Source organism: Hyperolius riggenbachi, chromosome 8 (genome assembly GCF_040937935.1).
Source record: "Hyperolius riggenbachi isolate aHypRig1 chromosome 8, aHypRig1.pri, whole genome shotgun sequence".
In the NCBI taxonomy this organism is placed as follows: Eukaryota; Metazoa; Chordata; class Amphibia; order Anura; family Hyperoliidae; genus Hyperolius; species Hyperolius riggenbachi.
The window spans coordinates 272945913-272966782 of record NC_090653.1 but is presented as its reverse complement, the minus strand read 5'-3'; the positions used below and the strand labels follow the sequence as shown (position 1 = coordinate 272966782).

The window sequence follows — 20870 nt, the reverse complement described above, 5'->3', positions numbered from 1 at the left end:
GCAGCATGCTACAGATTCTCGCACAGCCACACCAGCCGTCTCCTCCATTCACTTCCATGTCGGGGAGGGGGGATGCGGAAGTGACGCGGAAGGGATGCGTGGCCGAATCGCATCCCTTCGGCTTCCATTCGCAAATGGGCCCTTACTGTGCTGGCACAATCATGCTTGCACTGGCGCAGTATGGCCGTGTTCATTCCTGAAGAGGTGTGTGACCCAGATTTTTCAATCCGACAAGCCCTTGGATTTCTTCGGGGGGTCTGCTAGTGGCCAGGGCTGTGGAGTTGGTACAAAAATCATCCGACTCCTTAATTTAGTAAACTATTAACTCAGGTACCCAAAATTGCTCCAACTCGGACTCAGACTCCGACTCCACAGCCCTGCTAGTGGCAATGGAGGACTGCGTGAGGAATCTCTGCAGAATTTAGAGGCTTCGCTCCTGGGTAAGTATGTGGTTTTTAGCCTGAGATTCCCCTCAGTATAAATACAATAAAAGGCCTTTGAAAAGCATCATAGAAAACCTATCAAGACATGCATTGACATTACTATGAAAGTAACATATAATCAGCAGCTAGCGCCTACTTTAAGTTCTCTTGTTTGTATGTGGGTTTCAGTTATAGGCAAAGCAGCAGAAAAGGTACATTTTGCTCCATGTATTTGGATTCTATTTCTAAACATGAAAAACCTGTATTGAAATTGCGCTCATACAAGTGACATTGGTAGTTTTATGACCGTAATAGAAGTGATAGGACCATAAATAGAGCCAATATATGCTGAATAAATGTGTACATCTACCAGCAGGGTAAGGAGACATAAAACATTGAAACAGGAAATTACATTAACATATGTCAGATTAAAACCACGGTACATGCCTATGTTATTGCAATGTGAGTTAAGCCAGGGGTGCCAGATATAATGGAAAGTTTCTGCATTATCTTCAGCAATATGTATTATATGCTTATTAACCATAATAACAAGAATATGATTGAGAAGTTGTTAAAATTAGATTCATGGTTGAAGGTGTGATGCAGTGCACTATTATGTGGGGGTGAATTCCTGTTACAAGATTTGTATGATGATCAGAAAGTTAGGGGTTATTGTAATGCAATTGAATATGACCGTTAAGTAGCTCCTTAGCCCAATTAAAGTACCCGCAGTAGTACATGTACCTTATGTTGAGCACCTGGGTCCAAAGTTTGCTCCAGCCTTTTGTGGATACTTGCCTTAGGATGGGGATCCGCTGGATCCTACAGAGGCTTCTTCCATCCTCAGCAGGTTGATCCTGTGATGAGACCATGGAAACGCACCCACACTGCCAAAGCACAGTAGCAAAGACAAGCTTAGGCTCCAGTGGAAAATGCTGAGCCCGATTGGGTCCGTACCACTGTCTGAGGTATGAGGGCTATTTTCATGATTAAAACCTCTCCTGCACTGTCCAGTTCAGAGGAACTGAAGCAAACTAGGCCAATAGACTGTAGATCAGAGGTCTACAACACCCAGTTTGTGGCCTGGCCCCTCTTTAAAGTGACACTGAAGCAAAAAGTGTGTGTGTGTGTGTGTGTGTGTGTGTGTGTGTGTGTGTGTGTGTGTGTGTGTGTGTGTGTGTGTGTGTGTGTGTGTGTGTGTGTGTGTGTGTGTGTGTGTGTGTGTGTGTGTGTGTGTGTGTGTGTGTGTGTGTGTGTGTGTGTGTGTGTGTGTGTGTGTGTGTGTGTGTGTGTGTGTGTGTGTGTGTGTGTGTGTGTGTGTGTGTGTGTGTGTGTGTGTGTGTGTGTGTGTGTTTACACACTTCTCAGCATTCTGAATGATTTCAGAGTAGGCTAGTGAACTTTTGAACTTTACTCTGCAGAAAAAACTAAATACAGTGACACACTTGAGATAAGCTTCAGAATACAGAGCTCTCTGCAACTTTGAAAGTCGTGGAGCTCAGATAAGCTCTTTTGCTTAGATAACTAGAGTTTCTTAGCTCTTCCTGTACTGGGAACAATATTAGATTCATATTTCTGATTTATTTCTTATGTCCTACGTATACAAATCATATCATATGTTTATTTTCACTTCAGATTCCCTTTGTCATTCACGCAGAGCAGCGTGCAGCAGATCGCCACCAGGTGGCACTGTCCTTTCTGTACAACAGTCTGCTGTGTTGCACCGTACACTTTTATGGTACTCAATGCTTGTTGGCATTGGACGCCGTACAGCAGATGTCTGTAAGAGTACAGTGCCACCTGGTGACTCTTTGCTGTTCATGAATGAAGTTGGTCTCAGGCCTGCAGACTGGTGTTCCTGATATGGCTTTTTTTTTTTTGCTTTCAACATACAGAGGATACTGTGTGCGCGTGTTTTGGGGGGGTGTTATGTGACCCACTCAGGATACCTCCTGTGAGGTTGGAGGGAGGCAATGGCTTTCCACGCCCCCTGTGCTGTAACAACCCCAACACTGGAAAGAGGCCATCTCATTAAGATGCTGCTCTGTGTAGCCTGGCTAATCTCTTTACACATGTCACAACTGTATTGGTGAAGATCTCTCCCTGAGGGCTCGTTTCCACTAGTGCGGTGCGGAATCGCCTGCATTCCACCGCGGACAAAATCGCATGCGGGTGCGATTCCGCATGCGTTTTTGCCGCGATTTCGCATGCGATTCCGCATAGGTAAGGCTGTATGCGATTTTAACCATGTCACTGCCTGAGTGAAATAACATTAATACCTATGCGAAATCGCATGCGATTTCGCGTCAAAAAACGCATGGTCACCCCGCATGCGATTTCCCTATTAGTTACATTAGCGGCGATTCGCGCACATTCCTTCTGCAGGCGAAATCTGACGGCCCTGCTGTGCAGATTTCTGCCGCACCAAAAAACGCTGCCGCAGCCGCACAAGTGGAAACAGCCCCATCCACTTACATTACCTATGCGAATCCGCATGCAGTGCCCGCATGCGGATTCGCTATAGTGGAAACGGGCCCTGAGGCGTTGCGGCTTCTTTTCCCACTTCATTCACAACTAAGATCTGTGATTCTTCTAGAACTCCAAGGACGCCCCATTCATTGCTGAGGGAGTTGCCTCTGTGGGTTGTAATTAACACCAAGGGAGCCGCAGATTAGAATGAGACTCAAAGTCCTATTAACCACCCTGGCGTTCTATTAAGATCGCCAGGGCGGCTGCGGGAGAGTTTTTTTTAAATAAAAAAAAAACTATTTCATGCAGCCAACTGAAAGTTGGCTGCATGAAAGCCCACTAGAGGGCGCTCCGGAGGCGTTCTTCCGATCACCTCCGGCGCCCAGAATAAACAAGGAAGGCCGCAATGAGCGGCCTTCCTTGTTTTGCTTACATCATCGCCATAGCGACGAGCGGAGTGACGTCATGGACGTCAGCCGACGTCCTGACGTCAGCCGCCTCCGATCCAGCCCTTAGCGCTGGCCGGAACTTTTTGTTCCGGCTACGCTGGGCTCAGGCGGCTGGGGGGACCCTCTTTCGCCGCTGCTCGCGGTGGATCGCCGCAGAGCGGCGGTGATCAGGCAGCACACGCGGCTGGCAAAGTGCCGGCTGCGTGTGCTGCTCTTTATTTGATGAAAATCGGCCCAGCAGGGCCTGAGCGGCAGCCTCCGGCGGTGATGGACGAGCTGAGCTCGTCCATACCGCCCGGCTGGTTAAAGTGGCATTACAGTTAAAATTTTCCCTCTGCTGCAATAATTTGGAGCACCATTATAAAGCTTTAAACTGAATTCTGCTTAAAAAAACAAAAAACAAAATGGTTAACTTTTCTTCATGCCCCGGGAGTCTGATCACATGATTAGTCTGATAGGAAGTTTACCAGTACATAGCTCTGCCCCTCTAAGGGCAATAAGGTGGATGGGGGGGGGGGGGGGAGCAACAGAGTGGCACGTGATCAGCATAATTTGGTTTTCAGATGAGTGAGAACGATGCTCTCAGACAAGTCTATCAGCTAGGCTATTTGCTACCCAAGGCATGGGGGGGGGGGGGGGGGGGGAGGGGAGATCGGTTGTGGTTGGCCACTTTGGACCAGTTCATCTAGCTTGTGTACAAGGCTTAGAGATCTGAGCAGAGGAAGGTTGTTAAATGGTGTGTGTGTGTGTGTGTGTGTGTGTGTGGGGACTTGTTGGATACATCCAGCAATCTGAAAAATTAGTTTCACTCACCTGGGGCTTCTTCCAGCCCCTGGAAGTCTGTTCGGTTTTGCTATGGGCCCAGGCCTCTGCTCTCCCCTCTGTAAGATCGCAACCTGCAGCTGGCTCGGGGGTGGAATTGGCAAAGACTTCCCCTGGACTGGTATTTTTGACCTGCTATTAACCAGCATCTCGTGTATGTGGATTCATTGGCCTTGAGGAATGCATTAAAGAGACTCCGTAACAAAAATTGCATCCTGTGTTTTATCATCCTACAAGTTCCAAAAGCTATTCTAATGTGTTCTGGCTAACTGCAGCACTTTCTACTATGACTCTCTGTAATAAATCAATGTATCTTTCCCCTGTCAGACTTGTCGGCCTGTGTCTGGAAGGCTGCCAAGTTCTTCAGTGTTGTGGTTCTGCTATGAACTCCCCCTTCTGGCCCCTCTCTGCACACTGCCTGTGTATTATTTAGGATTAGAGCAGCTTCTCTCATCTTTTACAAGCTGGATAAATCATCCTCTGAGCTGGCTGGGCTTTCACATACTGAGGAATTACAAACAAGGGCAAAGCTGTTTGCAGGAAGAAAAGAGCAGCCTGAAACTTCAGTGCATGGGGGAAAGAAACACACAAATGATCTCTTGAGATTCAAAAGGAATGCTGTATACAGCCTGCTTGTGTATGGATGTATTTTCTATGTGTGGACATACTGTACATCAACCTACTTCCTGTTTTGGTGGCCATTTTGTTTGTTAACAAACTTTTTAAAACTGTTTTTAACCACTTTTAATGCGTCGAGGAGCGGCGAAATTGTGACAGAGGGTAATAGGAGATGTCCCCTAACGCACTGGTATGTTTACTTTTGTGCGATTTTTAACAATACAGATTCTCTTTAATGTCCCTTTTTTTTTTTTACCTAGATAAAAATCCTAGATTTATAGCCATCTCTCCAGAGTACTTTAAGGTTCTTGTCCTGAAGGCAGAGTTGCATTGATTGACTGTACACAATTTCCAGTTGGTTTGCATCAGATCTTTATATGGGTATGTTGAACGACAGCTTTTTAGATCTGGTATGGGGAGAGGAACAGAAGCGGTCTGTATGCGTTTATGAGCAGCGATAAGTAGACCTTGAAATGGCCATACACAAGCAGATTAATTTCTAGCCTTTCTCTCTTTGCAGTGAGCTGGAGCGTCTCAGCAACTTAGTCGGGAAGCCATCTGAAAACCACCCACTTCACAACAGTGGCCTGCTCAGCCTTGATCCTGTTCACGACAAAACACCTCTGTACAGTCAACTGCTGCAGGCCTACAAGTGGTCCAACAAGGTACTGCCCTTTCATTCCTGGAGCTTTTTCACTATGGATGCGTCACTTGCAGCCATTGTTAGCATGCTGGAGAGCTCGTTACCGGCCTGACAAATTTTATATACGGTTTTCCTGTGTCCCCTGGGGACTCTCGCTACAGTTCTACTACCAGCTCCACACATCTGCTATATGCTTGGGCTAGTTATTAATTTTTTTTTTGCATATGCATTAATATAAAAATTCAGAATGTAGCACCTCTGGTGTATCGAGGGCTATAAAGGGTCATTTTAGGGTGATTACTGGATGCTGGAAAAATAGAGAAAAGGAGCAGGACACTGGGAGCCCAATCTGGTGTATTATCGTAGGTGTGATGGGCAAATATTAAAATGTATTTAGATATACTCACAAAGCCGGGTTGCATAAAACTCAACCAAACTGAATCGCATGTGGGGAAGTACCGTCCCCACTCGGCCTTGTGGCTTCACTTCGTTGGTCGCAGCTCCTTACAAAAGATACCACCCGTTTGGATGGTGACCCCCAATCCAGGGGGGGAGAGGCAATGGGAGAAGGTAGGAGGCGCCCTTGGGGGTACTCGCGTGACTATTTGTATAATACTAATTACTAAAACCACTAAGGGTATATATAGGAAAACAACAAAAGGTATGGAAGGCTCCTACCTTATAGAATACTCACTCAGGGTATCATAAAAATAGTACTTTAATGAGGCACTTTAAAATTTGTGCCAATAGAGGAGGTCCCCAATCTTAGGTGCCTAAGATTGGGGACCTCTCCTCTATTGGCACGATACTCGACCTGATGAAGCGGTTGTTACTGCAAAACGCGTTGTCAATTCTAAAGTGTCTCATTAAAGTACTATTTTTATGATACCCTGAGTGAATATTCTATAAGGTAGGATCCTTCCATACCTTTTGTTGTTTTCCTATATATACCCTTATAGTGGTTTGGTGCTCAGTTTCACTTTAAAAATGTGGTTTAAAAGTAGCCATTAATTGTACAATACGCAGTGATCAATCAGAAGCCATCTGTCGTCCCCATTTATCACCAAATTTCTGCCACCCAATTTGATCCGAAAAAGGGATCAAATGAATCTGATCAGTCCCATTTGTTAGAGAATTCATGAGCAAGCGTCCTTGTGCCGCTGATTTTGTATGTGGCATTGTTTTGAATGAAGCTGATCTGACAGGACAGTGCCCGGACTCCCTTCATTGAAATGTAATCCGTAGAATAATGGGCCATTCATGTGTTTGTACTTGTGGAGAAAGGAACACAGAGCCCAATCTGGTGCAGAATTGTTAGATCCCCAGGATAAGGAGGTATAAATAGTAGGTATAATCACAAAGTCGGTTTGCTGTAAGAGGCAGCCACCCATTAGGGCATGTGGGGAATTGCTGTCCCCACTCAGCCTTGTATGTAGATAGTGTGGTGGTCTCAACCCTACAAAAAAAATCTTGCTCTGGAATCACCCCCCACCCCCCCCCCCCCCCCCCCCCAAAGCCAATCCCCCTGGTCAGGGGTGGTGAGTGTACGCTGGAGGTGGTTGAAGGTGTCCAATGTGAATTAAAAAGTGGTGTATGCGCATAGAAGGGTTGGAATGCTATGTACTAGGATAATCTCCTACATTTCAGGTTCTTGAATCAAAACTATTTCAGAAAGTTCAAAACATTTGTGTACTTGTTTCACAGCTAGAGCAGCTTCCTCAGGTCAAGAACTGTGCCTTTGTTCGAAGAATATGTCAGCCCCGGGCACAGTTAGTTTTGCGTGTTCAAAAGTTCACAATATATTGACCTTTTCCTGTAATCGTCTTGATTCAAGCACCTGAAAGGTAGATTTGTTGTCCTAGTACACAGCATTCCGAATCCTATGTGGATTTTTTCTCACACATCTGGCGCCTCCAACCACCTCCAGCATAGGCCAGTCGTGTTTTGAGTGGTAAAAAACAGAACTGGAGGTTTTCAAGCTGTTCACGAATTGTGCGAATATCCAGCCATCATCCAATGTACAATATAGGAATGTAAATATAGCTCTCCAGTAACTATAGCTCTAAGATGCACACAGCTCAGCAGAATACACCTGAGTATCAGTGGGCCAGATTTAAAGGAATACTTAAGGCAAAAAAAGACATTTACTCACCTGGGGCATCCCTCAGCCCCCCGAAGCTGGATGGTGCCCTCGCAGCCCCGCTCCGATCGTCCTGTCCCCGCCGGCGGCTACTTCCGGTTCGGCGACAGCCGCCGACAGGCTGGGAACACGGATGATTTTCCGCGTTCCCAGCCGCTGCTATCACCCTCTATGCTGCTATAGCGTATATATAGATGCTATAGCAGCATAGAGGGTGATAGCAGCGGCTGGGAACGCGGAAAATCAGCCGCGTTCCCAGCCAGTCGGCGGCTGTCGCCGAACCGGAAGTAGCCGCCGGCGGGGACAGGACGATCGGAGCGGGGCTGCGAGGGCACCATCCAGCTTCGGGGGGCTGAGGGATGCCCCAGGTGAGTAAATGTCGTTTTTTTTTTTTTTTTTTTTTTTTTTTTTGCCTTAAGTATTCCTTTAACAAAGAATTACCAATTTTATTTATTTTTGGGTCTATTTTTCATCCGATAGATTTCCGATTCTATTTCCAATTCAATCCTGTTATCTTTTATCATTCACTTCTGAGAAATTGATCCGACAAGTCGGAAATTATCTATCGAACCATCTAACACAATTGTATAGTGTGTACCTAGCATAAAACCGTTCTGCATAAGAAACTTTTCAATTCCTACATAACAGCAGCAGTTTAGCATGGATTTATTCTAGAGCTGCACTACGGTTAAAAGTGCAAATCCATCCCTAAACTGCCACAGATTAAGTGCTTGATGCAGTTCTACAGATAGTGCAGCAATGCAGGCTTGACCTGATTTGTGAAGTGCTCCTCCCCCTGCTGCCACATGTCCTGTGAAGCTCCTCTGTTTAACCCTTCCAGTACTGGGCATTGATGCCATACAGCCGATGTATTGATTACCTCAGCAACAGCAATTTCCCTAAAGCACTGCACTGTTTGAGTCCCTCCTAACTCTATTCCTACCAGTTTAAGACGGAATCTGCATAATTTAGCGATTTGTTAGGATGTCTGAGTCAATTCTGCATGGATTTCTAAAAGCCTATTAATATTTTGACACTCTTGATGTCACCAATGGCTGGGCAAAGCACAAAGGACAGTCACCACTTGAAGCGGTTCCCGGCTCCTTGTCAAGTGCAGTGTTACTTTGGCTCTACAGACTATACTTTTCAACCCAAAAAGATGTCCAGCACTGAATAGACTGGCCTGTGCACAAAGGACTACTTGCAAGCCAGGTGTGCAATTTAAAGAGTACATACGCTTCAGAGTGGTAATAAAAAAAAATGTCAGGTCTATTACTCCTTTTTACGTGTCCCTCTGTACACCTCCTCAGAGTCCTTTAACAGCCTGCTTTAATATTCTGTAATACTCGCCCTCGCCAATTTGTTTTTTCTTTAATCCAGTATCGGTGATATCACTTTCTGCCTGTAACTGAGTGTGACTGCTCTGTTCTGTGACTTCACTTCTTCTTTTCCCGCTTACCGCAGTAATCTAACAGAGGGGCCTGTGATTGATTCGTTCACGCAGCAGTGCAGCAAACACAAATTCATCTTCATGGACTCTTCTATCATTTTCCAATCTTTCAAAAGTCTAAATTGAAACTTCCTTTTTTTTTTTTTTTTTTCCTTATTTCTTTCTGCTATTGGTGCATGAAGTCGACCAGTGTGTCTAGACGTTTCCTATTTTATCCGACATCCATCAGCAGAAGATTACAGCCCGACAGGCTCATGAAATTGTCAGATTCAGAAAAGATGCGTGGATATTAATTGATCATCCTTTTTAACCCGCGCCATGAGATTAAACACACAAGTGCTTTTTTAATAACTACAACACCTTCAACTGGAATCAAAAGGCTGGTGGTGTTACTCAGTAATGCCGATGAGTCATGGTGCTGGAGCAGTTTTGCAGCAGTCATTAAAGTAAAACTCCAGGCAAAAAAGTAACACTTTAATCCACATGTATTCTTTATGCAGCTAAAGAAAAATTGAATAATAGTGGAACTGTCCGGCATAAAATCAATAATTTTTATCCAGTAAACAGTAGGGATGCTAACCAGGCAGTCCAAGTTAAAAATCACTTTTTCTGTTAAGTGATCATTCCCCAGTTTACCTGACTCTTATTTGGTACATTGCCGCACAAAGGAAATTTTTTTTTTTTTTGCTTCATTTCCCCTCCTACTTCACTAATGCAGCCTGATTAGCTGAAGCCTCTATCTCCTGTTTTCCCCTCCCACGCTTCTGTTCCTCTCTGGCCAATATTTCTCATGCTGAGACAATCCACCCAGCTCTGCAATAGAAAGTGGGAGTGTCTGGAGACTGCAAGGACGGCAGGCAATGCATACACTGAACTGAAATATACCAGTTGCTGTCAGTTACAACTGAATGTGCAAGGTAATGTCCATGTCCATGTTTCCCTATGGCTCAAGTGGGTGATATTACAATTTTAAGTGTGCTGAACGGGAAGCTGTTATGGGGTATTGGCCATTTTCAAAATGGAGGATGGAGAATTCCATTGATCATAGTGGACAAATGGGACGCAGGAGAGGAGAAAGATTTGATGAGTAGACTACACAGGAGGTGTGTGACGTGTTTATTTTTACTTTTTTTTTAATTTTCAGATCAGGTTCTCTTTAAAGCGAACCTGAACTGAAAATTAAGTCAAAATAAACCTAAACACGTCATACTTGGCTCATGTGTAGTCTATTTTACTCAGTTCAGGTTCCCTTTAAGAATTCAAATGTGCCTGGTGCAAACCTCATAGGTGTGGTTTAATTGTCTCGGACAGTATAGCAAATGTATGACGAATATTTTTGTACACTTTTTTTTTTTTTTTTTGTGGCAAATAAAAAAAAAAAAAAAAAAGACTCCCAATCGCAAGTTTAAAATCTATGAAATCTTCTGTAAAGCGTTTTGCACGCCTTCTTGCTTCTCTTATTATTCTGTCTGTTTGGTGTAGCATTTTAGAAGTGGCAGCTGTTTTTTGCTGTTGGTTATTTTGTTTTCCCTGCGTCTCAATAATTAATGTACCCCCCCCCCCCCCCTCCCCATTCTCGGCCTTCACTTTGTATATTTGATGAGCTGAGAGAAGGGCATCTCCACTCCTCTCCCTCCTTCTGCCTGTTTCTAGCATTACTGCCTGCTTGAGTAACTCCGTGGCAGGCTGATAGCCTGAAAGAAGAAAACAGGCCAAGAATCCAGAAGGACGCGTCTGAAGGGCGCACGGATCTCCTCCGCGAGAAGCGCACCCAAGTGCTAATGTGAAATCCAACAACAAACTTGAGACGTTTAACAAGCTAGAAGTTGGAATTTTGGAAATGCGTTTAGCAGAAGCACAGCGTCAGCAGCATGGGCATCTCAAGGTGCTGCCTTGTGGAAGTTGCTGGAGGAAGGTGCATCTTCTTGCACTGTTAGACACTTTGACACAGAGGTCAGGGCAAGGAAACGGAGATCTCTATGAAATGGGAATAATTTAGACCATTGCAGGCTTTCGGAACATGAGTTATCCATTCACAGCTCTGTCTTTACATGAATGGGACTCTGGGTAGGAGTGTATAGCAATCATATGTTTAAAGTGGAAAAGTGTGTTCTATCCTGAGTGATAAAGTGGCTGGCAAAGGCATCCCTGTGATCTCACCGCAGGATACAGGCGGTATATGGCTTATCCTGCTGCACAAGTTCCCAGCGGCATTAAATACTATTCCCCCTCTAGGTCCACGTGGATGTCAGGGTAGCCAGGTGTCGCCAGATGTCAGGGTAGCCAGGTATATAGGGTGCCAGGTGTAGCCAGTTATAGGGAGGTAGGTGTAGCCAGGAGTATAGGGTGCCAGATGTCCCCTCTCCTGATCTCCCCCCCCCCCCCGATCCTCAATTTTGGGCTGGGGGTACCCCCTTCTGTGCGGCGTGTGGGTGGCCTCTACCCATCCCTCCCATCCTCGCTCCCCCCCTTCCCTCTCTAAGCCCTTTGAGCAAATAGAACTACTCACCCAGGGGCCCTCTCCAGTGCAGCACTGCTTCCTCCATCGCGGAAGTACCGTCTCTTTAGTTACATTACAAGACTTGGTGACGTCACTAAGCCTTGTAATGTAACTGAAGAGATGGGACTTTGCGATGGAGGAAGAAGTGTTGCGCTGGAGAGGGCCCCTGGTTGAGTAGGTCTATTTGCTCAAAGGGCTTAGACAGGCAAAGGGGGGGAAGCGAGGATGGGTAGAGGCCACCCGCACGCCGCACAGAGGGGGATCCCCAGCCCAAAATACCACCGCACAGAAGGGGATCCCCCCCACCCTAGCACATTCTCTCCCTAGGGAGAAGCATACAGCAGCCTGCAGAGGCTGCTGCAGCACTGCTGATCACAGCGTGAGAGGGGAAAGTGCAGGACGAGCTGAGCTCGTCCAGAACATTTCTAGCAAGTTTTCTTTGGACGACCTCAGCTCGTCCAGAACGCTAGGCAGGTTAAAGCCTTGAGATGGGGTCCGGAGCTGACCAGATGTAGAGCAGCGTGAGTGCATCGGTCGCAGAGTCCTGGTTGGATGATTTTGTGGGCTTCTGCCGGTCTAGTCCACAAAGGGTTAAAAATAGAGCTAATAAGTCTCTGGAGAGAAAGAGGTGTGAGGTGTCCAGCATGTTCTGTCAGTCTTCATGGAAAAGGAACCGGTTTCCTGGAAGTAACTCTCTTGAGAAGCTGCTGCAGGTGACTGCATGTGCTTGGACTGATTTGTGTTGCTCAGTGCTGAAAGTAAGCACCCGGCTTGAGTTGGCCTTACCTTTGGAGTTACTGTATGACTGAACTGCTAACGGTTTGTGAGCCTGCTGCCAAATAAACTGATTCAGTTTGGATACAAATCTGCTTTGTGCTGCTCTGTTCCTGCTAAATGCTTACCATTTTGAAGCTGATCCCTCACCTGTATTGCCCATACAGTTATCGTACTTGCTTTTGTCCCTAAGTAATCTCCTCCTCTAACCACCTGTTCTTTGTAACCTGTTCACTCCCATCTCATTCAGACCTGCCCTGATTCCTCCCTGTATTAACGTTTAGGCTCGGGCCACACTTGTGCAGATGAGAACGGACGGTCCGGTTTTTTTATAGGCTTTCATTGCACTTTTTCCCAGACTCTACGTTCCATCTTGCATTCCACGGCACACTGATCGTGCATGGGCCCCCTTTTTTGACTGAATAGGCTCTTTAAAGTGTCTGAAGGGGGGGAAAAGTGCACCTGGGGGTGCTTTCCTCAGTGTTTGATCCCCAGTCTTCAGCAGAGGGGATCCAGCGCTGACTCCCCAAAAATCTGTCAGGAGCCTTGCACAGGTGCATTATCCGCTTCCCCTTGGGTGCCATAAATTGAGCCCAATCAGGGCTGCTCTGATGCAGACGTGAGCTGCCTGCACAGTGGAGTGGACCTGATCAGGTTTTGCTGGAACACCTAGGTGGCCAGAAGCTCAATGGCCACCTGAACAGGCTCTTTAAAGTGTATCTGAAGGGAGAGGGGGGGGGGGGGGGGGGAGTGCACCTGGGGGTACTTACCTCAGTGCTTGATCCTAAAGAGGCTTTCCAGTCTTCAGCAGAGGGGATCCAGCGCCATTGGGATCCAGTACCATTAGTTTAGGGATAATTTTATAATTTTAAGTATATAACTTTTATACTCGCAAGGCTGGGTTGCAGATCCCTGCAACAACTGTATAGGCTTGCATGGAATAAATAGTCCTCACTCAGCTTTCCAGGTCCTGCCAGATGCTTAATGGACACTCTCTCCTAGGTATAGTTTTGTGCGAAACTATAAAACTTTCAAAGGTCTGACTAGAAATTTGTGGGGATGGAGGTGCCCAGAATATCAACTAATTTCTATTGACATAAAAATCATTAAGGGAGTTATTCTTCCTACTCCAGAAGATAGGACACCAGTTCAACTGGAAATTTTTTAGAGGCGTCTGTACTCTGCACAGTGTATTGACCTGAGGAAAAGGCCTATTAACTGTGAAACGCATTGTCTGGGTTTTGAAGAAAAAAATGTTTCTAGTTGAACTGGTGCTGTATCTTCTGGAGAGGTAAGAGAATATTAAGAGGTAAGAAGGTAATAGAAAACTAAAACTTTGGGCCCTCCATTCCCACAAATTTCTATGTCATGAAGTGCTTAAAGAGACTCCGTAACAAAAAAATGCATCCTGTTTTTTATCATCCTACAAGTTCCAAAAGCTATTCTAATGTGTTCTGGCTTACTGCAGCACTTTCTGCTATCACAGTCTCTGTAATAAATCAATGTATCTTTCCCCTGTCAGACTTGTCAGGCCTGTGTCTGGAAGGCTGCCAAGATCTTCAGTGTTGTGGTTCTGTGATGAATCTCCCCCTCTCCAGGCCCCTCTCTGCACACTGCCTGTGTATTATTTAGATTAGGGCAGCTTCTCTCTTCTCTCATCTTTTACAAGCTGGATTAACCCTCTTCTGAGCTGGCTGGGCTTTCACATACTGAGGAATTGCATACAGGCAGAGCTGTCTGCACTCTGCAGGAAGAAACAGCCTGACACTTCAGTGGAAGATAGCTGCAGGGGGAAAGAAACACACAAATGATCTCTTGAGATTCAAAAGGAAGGCTGTATACAGCCTGCTTGTGTATGAATGTATTTTCTATGTGTGGACATACTGTACATCAACCTACTTCCTGTTTTGGTGGCCATTTTGTTTATAAACAAACTTTTTAAAACTGTTTTTAACCACTTTTAATGCGGCGGGGAGCGGCGAAATTGTGTCAGAGGGTAATGTCCCCTAACGCACTGGTATGTTTACTTTTGTGCGATTTTTAACAATACAGATTCTCTTTAACAGGCTACAAAGTTCCAGCCCGAAATGATTGTATTGAGCAAAATTTATCTTCAACATGGTTTGTTGGAAAATCTTCTTATATAATCCTAGTTCCGTGATGAATTGCTAAACTTTTTACGCTGTCCTTGTAACATCATTCTAACAAACAAAAGTTTAAAGCGTCTTTGGAAAGATTTTTCTTTGCAGGGTAACTACACGCTGTACTTCCATAATTTAGTTAAGGTTCATCTGCCCGTGCTAAGTTTGCCCCAGGAAAAATAATTTGCATGAAATCTCTGGTGGCTGCGAGTGGTTGATGCTAGATGGGGATGCTTGCTTAGATAGGCCGCTTATTTATGTTAAGAATATGAATATTATCTTGTCTATTTCCCTACTGGCATTCACACCAATTAAAAGAGGAAAAGACAGACTATTTTAAATGGTGGTAATAAAAATAAAACACTTAACCCTTTGCTTGGGGATTGAAATATTAAAAAAAAAATTTTTTTTTTTTTTTTGTGTGTGCTAATTTTTAGAGTGGACCAGATAGCATAGCTTTGCACACCAAAAATAAACCTGTAAGGTTATTTTTTATAAAAAATTCTTATTTGTGCAACTAAGCTGTTTCAGTAATATGTACTGTTTTTTTTTTAAAAGAGCATTTTTATTGAGTTTTTAAAACAACAAGCTCTGAAAGAGAGCTAAAAAAAAAAAAAAAAAAAAAAAAAAAAAGAAATCATTCCATCACAGTGCAGTCTAGGGTAAATAAGGTATCAGCAGCGAATATGCAGATAATGAAGAAACATCTTTACAGCAGGTAAGTATATACAGTGGCATCAAATAATCTCAGGTGCAGCTGAGACTGGTTCAAAGCGAGTATAACGGGAGTACCATGGCATGGAGAGGATAAGCAGACTTGCTTAGCTAGGTAATTCAAACCACCAAATCTTGAACAGAGATGTTAACATCAAGGTTTGGGATTAGTCTCCATAGAGTCCACCCACAGCGACCAGACCTTGGAGAACTTATTAGGTTGATTTCTAGACTGATATGTCAGCTTGTAAAGAGGGAGTGTTAAGTTAACTAGTCTCTTCCAGTCGGTAAGACTAGGGGGGGTATCAGACTTCCACTTAAGAACAATACTTTTCCTAACATAAAAGAGTAAAATTCTGATAAGTGTTCTTTTCCCACTGTTACATGAAATATCGTGTAGTATACCAAGGAGACAGGCCTTACTTGAGCAAACATCTGGGAGGCCCAGGGAGTCTCTTAAGAAGTGAGTTACTGATTTCCAGTATTGCCTGATTTGCGGGCATGTCCACACACAATGTAAAAAGTCGGCATGAGCTTGGCCGCATTTAAAGCATCGGTCATCATGCGGTGGGCCCATCTTATGTAAACGAGCCGGTGATAAATAGACTTGGTGAAGCCACTTCAATCCTATTAATTTATCATATGCTGCAATTGTTGTTTTGTAATAAGTATCAAGGAAGTCAGCCCAGTCATTCTCTGTCATACCCTCTGTGGAGCTAGACCATTTTTCTTTTATAGAGCCAAGTTTAGTGGAGCACTGGTGGGTCAGAAGGAAACCATAGTACTTAGAGATCTGTTTTGTTTTGTCGTTCTGGAGGAGTAATTTCTCCAGAGCGCTAGGATTTAAAGCTACATTAGATAACCCAATCTGAGCCCTCAGTGCATGTCTGAGCTGGAAGTATCTGAACTGAGTGCCTAGGAATGCCAAATTCCTCACGGAATTGCAGGAAATCTTTAAATTTCCCGTCTGAGTATACTTGGTGTAAATATTTGATATTGTATCGGGACCAGAATTTGGGATCGGGGATCGAGATCAGTTCGGGGAGATTTTTGTTAGCCCATAAGGGGGAACTAGGTGATACAGGGGTGCCCGTCTCTCCCAGATGTTTGCGCACGGCCTTGTAAACTTTAATTGTGTTATATATGACCGATGTACCCATGCCTTCATTAGGAACTTCATATCTGTAAATGGCTCCACATAAGGATTCATAGGATGTCGCGATGTCCGCCTCCAGTGCTAGCGAGGAGTCTCGCCTGTGTGCGCTCAACCAGTAGCTAATCGGCACCAGTTGGGCTGCTAAGAAATATAAAAAGAAATTGGGCAATGCTAACCCGCCACTGGAGGTGGGGAGTTGCAAGGCAGCCAGGGATATTCTGGGTGCTGAATTTGCCCAGAGGAATGAAATAAGCAGCGAGTCAATGCGGCGGAATGTATCTCTAGGTATCCAGGTTGGAGCCATCTGCAGGATATATAAGATCTTAGGCGCAACAATCATCTTAATTATGCATGCTCTGCCACAGACATTAAGAGGTAATGTATTCCAGCTCTTTAGTTTAAGTTCAATGGAGTCCAGGACTGGGTACAAGTTACATTCAAGGAATTTATTAAAGAGAACCAGAGATGAAGCACCCTCATGTATTTTATTACATTTATCAGTGGGAACATGACAGTAAACACCTACCCTGCTTTTAGTTTCATTGTTATCTGCTTAATTAGTCTATTAGCAGCTGTGATAAGAATCCACCGACTATTCAGTCGAGGTTTGACCTGGAATCATTATAGCTGAGTCACTCTTCTGTGAAGTTTTTTCAAGCACAAGCCTTCCCCCTCCTGGCTTAGATCTTCTGCTTTGCATACTGAGAGCTGTGATGACTGGGAGGGGCTGCTCTTGCTGACAGAGAAGCTCTGTGGCTGTAATATGATCCCTGTGTGCTCTGTGTGCACTCTGTCTGCATAGATACTGATGATGACTGCAGTTTCATTCCTATGAGAGAGACTTCCTACAGCACATAATACAAAATGAAAGCACATAGATGAAAGGCTGCATTTAGCCTAGATAGCAGCATAGTCTCATATAGCCTAGACAGCACATCCAGGACAGTTTATAACCTGGAAGCAGTAGAGATATGAGCCGGCGGCCATATTGGATATTTCCTGGAGCAATAATGGATAAAAAACACTCAAAAAGGCACACCAGAGCGGCAAAATTATCAGGTAGAGCATTTATTCTTTACAAGCTATCGACTGATATGTTTATTTTGTGTGAAACGTTCATCTCTGGTTCCCTTTAAGGGAGCGTTGGATCCATATACCCAAGTATTTAAAGTTGTTCACTACTTGTAAAGAGGACTTGGGGGAAATTATTAAAGGGTCAAAGTCGTCCAGAGGAAAAAGCACCGATTTGGCCCAATTAATTGTTAGGCCAGAAAAGGAGCTAAATTTATCAAATATTTCCAAAACTGCTTCAAGGGAGGGGTCGGGGTCTGCGAGATAGACGAGCATGTCGTCCGCATACATAGAAATACGTTCCTCTACCTTGCTGACCCTAAGTCCTTGGATTAAGTGGGATTCTCTGATGGATTGGGCAATGGGCTCCACGGCGACTGCAAACAGTAAAGGGGAAAGTGGACAGCCCTGTCGGGTGCCACGGGCAATTTTGAAGCTATGTGATATAATGGAATTGACTCTAAGTCTGGCACGGGGAGCATTATATAGGATACTGAACCATTTCCTGAAATTGGGTCCGAAACCGAATCTCTCCAGCACTGCGAGGACATACGGCCATTCGATGGAGTCGAAGGCTTTGTTTGCGTCCAATGATAGGATTACTCTTTTGCCTGTATTACAATGAGGGTATTGTATATTGGAGAGGAGCCTACGAATGTTTAGTCTGGTGTTACGTCCAGGAATAAAACCTGTCTGATCGGGGTGTATAATTGTATCTATATGGCGGTTTAGCCTATTGGCCAGAATTTTTGTGAGGACTTTAATGTCTGTATTTATCAATGATATCGGTCGATATGAGTCACACGCAAATGGGTTCTTGCCAGGCTTTAAGATCAGAGTAATCAGGGCCTCATGCATAGAGTCAGGGAGAGATCCGGTTTCGAACACATGCCTAAACAGCTGAGTAAGATACGGAGCCACCAGTGGTTTATTTTTAGCGTACCATTCGGCAGGTATGCCGTCTGGTCCTGGAGTTTTATTGGCTTTAGTAATATGTACTGTTAGTAATATGGAACCTGAGAAATGCCTCTCAGTAGTACTGTGCAAGTGCAGAAAACCCCCACACACGGGAGTACGACGGAGCACGCCGGGCCACACATGCGCAACTCGGTCAGGCTTTTGGGCTGAACTGCGGGGGACAGGAGCCACCCGGGGTGACGGCAAGAAAAGGGTGGCCTTAAAGAATTGATTTTGGATTTTATGCCCAACATTTACTCTATCTGGTAAACTAGTAATAAGGATGCTAACCAGGCAATCAACTCATAAAAATCACTCTTAATTTTCTTCTCAATAGAATACCATTTACCAGGTCCCCTGGCTCTTATTTGGTACAACTGGCGTAAAAAATTTTAGTGCATGCTTTTTTTTTTTTTTTTTTTTTTTTCTTCTTCTTTACTTTCCTCCCCTTTCACCCTCAGATGTAACTAATCTAGCCTGATTGTCTGAAGTTTCTTTAAGGGCTCGTTTCCACTATTGCGTTGCGAAATGGTGCAGTAAAAATTGGCATGCGGGTGCGAATTTCACATGCGTGTGTATGCAAATTTTCATGCAAATTCGCATGAATGACGCTGTATGCAAATTTAACCATGGCAGTGCCGGTGTGCATTTACATTGATTTCCATGCGAATTCGCATGAAAATTCGCATACCAAAGCCGCAGGCGATTTCCCTATTAAATACATTAGCGGTGATTCGCATGCATTCCACTCGCAGGCGAATTCTGCGGCTCTTTTGTGCGTTTTTTCACCGCTGAAAAAACGCACCTCAACGCTACAGTGGAAACAGGCCCATCCACTTGCATTACTTGTGCGAATCCGCATGCGTTGGTCGCATGCGGATTCGCGATAGTGGAAACGAGCCCTAACTCCCATTTTCCTCTCCCACACCACTTTTCCTCTAAGCTGAAATTTGATCCATACAAATAAACCAGGTCTGCAAAGTCGTACAATAATTTGTGGTGATGCACTTGTTACTGCAGAGCTGTGTGGGAGTGTCTGAAAGCTGGGAGGTGGATGGGCAAGCATACTAAATCAGAAACCGGAGAGGAAACAGAGTAAGGGAGGAAATGACGACAGGATTGGCTTCAGACCTCGATTCCAAAATGGAAACTGACAAACAGAAGTAGCTTTATTTACTAGAACTCACTGAAATCAAAACGTGGACAGTGCAATACATCTGTTATGTGCGTAGAGCAAGTATTTATCTACTTATGATTTTTTTTTTTTTTTTTTTTTCAGATTTATTAATATGTTAAGATCCAACAAAAAAGTGATCTCATGCACATGCATGCACATTCCCTAACCATTTACCAGTAGAGATTGGCACAATAAAGAAAAGCCCAGAATACTTGCTGACCACCATGTAGCACACTGCAGTAAAGCACATTGAGATATCGCACATTACATTGCTGTATATAGAATTTCTTTTTTCTTTAAGGATATTTTGAAAAATTTTGTGACGTTTGACACTTCTAATGAATCTCTGAAGCTATACTTTTACAGTGTATGTGAGAATATGAAGCTTGTGAACAGGATAAGTCTTGCCAAAAATGTAATTAACATTTCTCTGCTTGTATGCAGCCCTGCCAAGCTGTAACACTGCTAAAACTTCTCATTTCTACATTTAACCCCTGTACGTGTTCACAAGCACACATGTATGTAGGTTACATTTGTTGCAATGCGTCTCTTCTAAGAAAAGTGACGTGTTTGTGTTTTCACTGAGGCCCAATTCACATGATTGGCTGGACTGCCCACTTGCCGCTGAGCTGCATTGTGGCGCCTTTCACGTGATTGACTCCACTGCACACTTGCTGCTCAGCTACATTGTGGCCTCTTTCACATGATTGGCTGGACTGCACACTTGCTGCTCAGCTACGTTGTGGCCTCTTTCACATGATTGGCAGGACTGCACACGTTGCTCAACTACACTGCAGCGCCTTACAAATTTCTACATTAACCAGTGTATGTGTTCACAAGCACTCATGTGTATGTAGGTTACATTTGTTGCAATGAATCTCTTCTGATTGCTAACAAAAGTGATGTGTTTGTTTTCGCTGAGGCCCAATTAACATGATTGGCAGGACTGCACACATGCTGCTGAGCTGCATTGTGGCGCCTTTCACATGATTGGCTCCACTGCACACTTGCTGCTTAGCTACATTGTGGCCTCTTTCACATGATTGGCTGGACTGCACACTTGCTGCTGGGCAACAAGTGCTGTCTGGTATGGTTACAGTTGCTGCCATTCTGTTGCATTATTCAGGAACCAGTCTGTGGCCTCATGTTAGAGGCCTGCATCGCATCTGGTACCCACGGGTTACCCGAAATGCATGTCTGGTTCAGGTACCTGTTTTGATTTTTGTCAAGTGCCTTACCAGATTCACCAGAAAGCTGGTAGCGGGCTGTGGGTCTGAAAAATTAGACCCGTGCAGGCCTCTGCCTCATGTAAGTTCTATTGGGTAGCTACTAACCCAGATATTCATGTAATGGGCAGATGTCTCTTC

At 44.6% G+C, this 20870-nt stretch overlaps 1 protein-coding gene across 2 annotated transcripts in view; it reads left to right on the top strand.

Moving 5' to 3' along the window:
• The window catches only part of MED27 (mediator complex subunit 27), a 390553-nt gene that overhangs the window by 6323 nt on the left and 363360 nt on the right, over positions 1–20870 (top strand). For both annotated transcript variants that reach the window (XM_068248917.1, XM_068248918.1), the window contains exon 2: positions 5301–5445. In XM_068248917.1, the coding sequence (XP_068105018.1) occupies positions 5301–5445 (145 nt within the window). The remainder of the gene's footprint in view (positions 1–5300; positions 5446–20870) is intronic.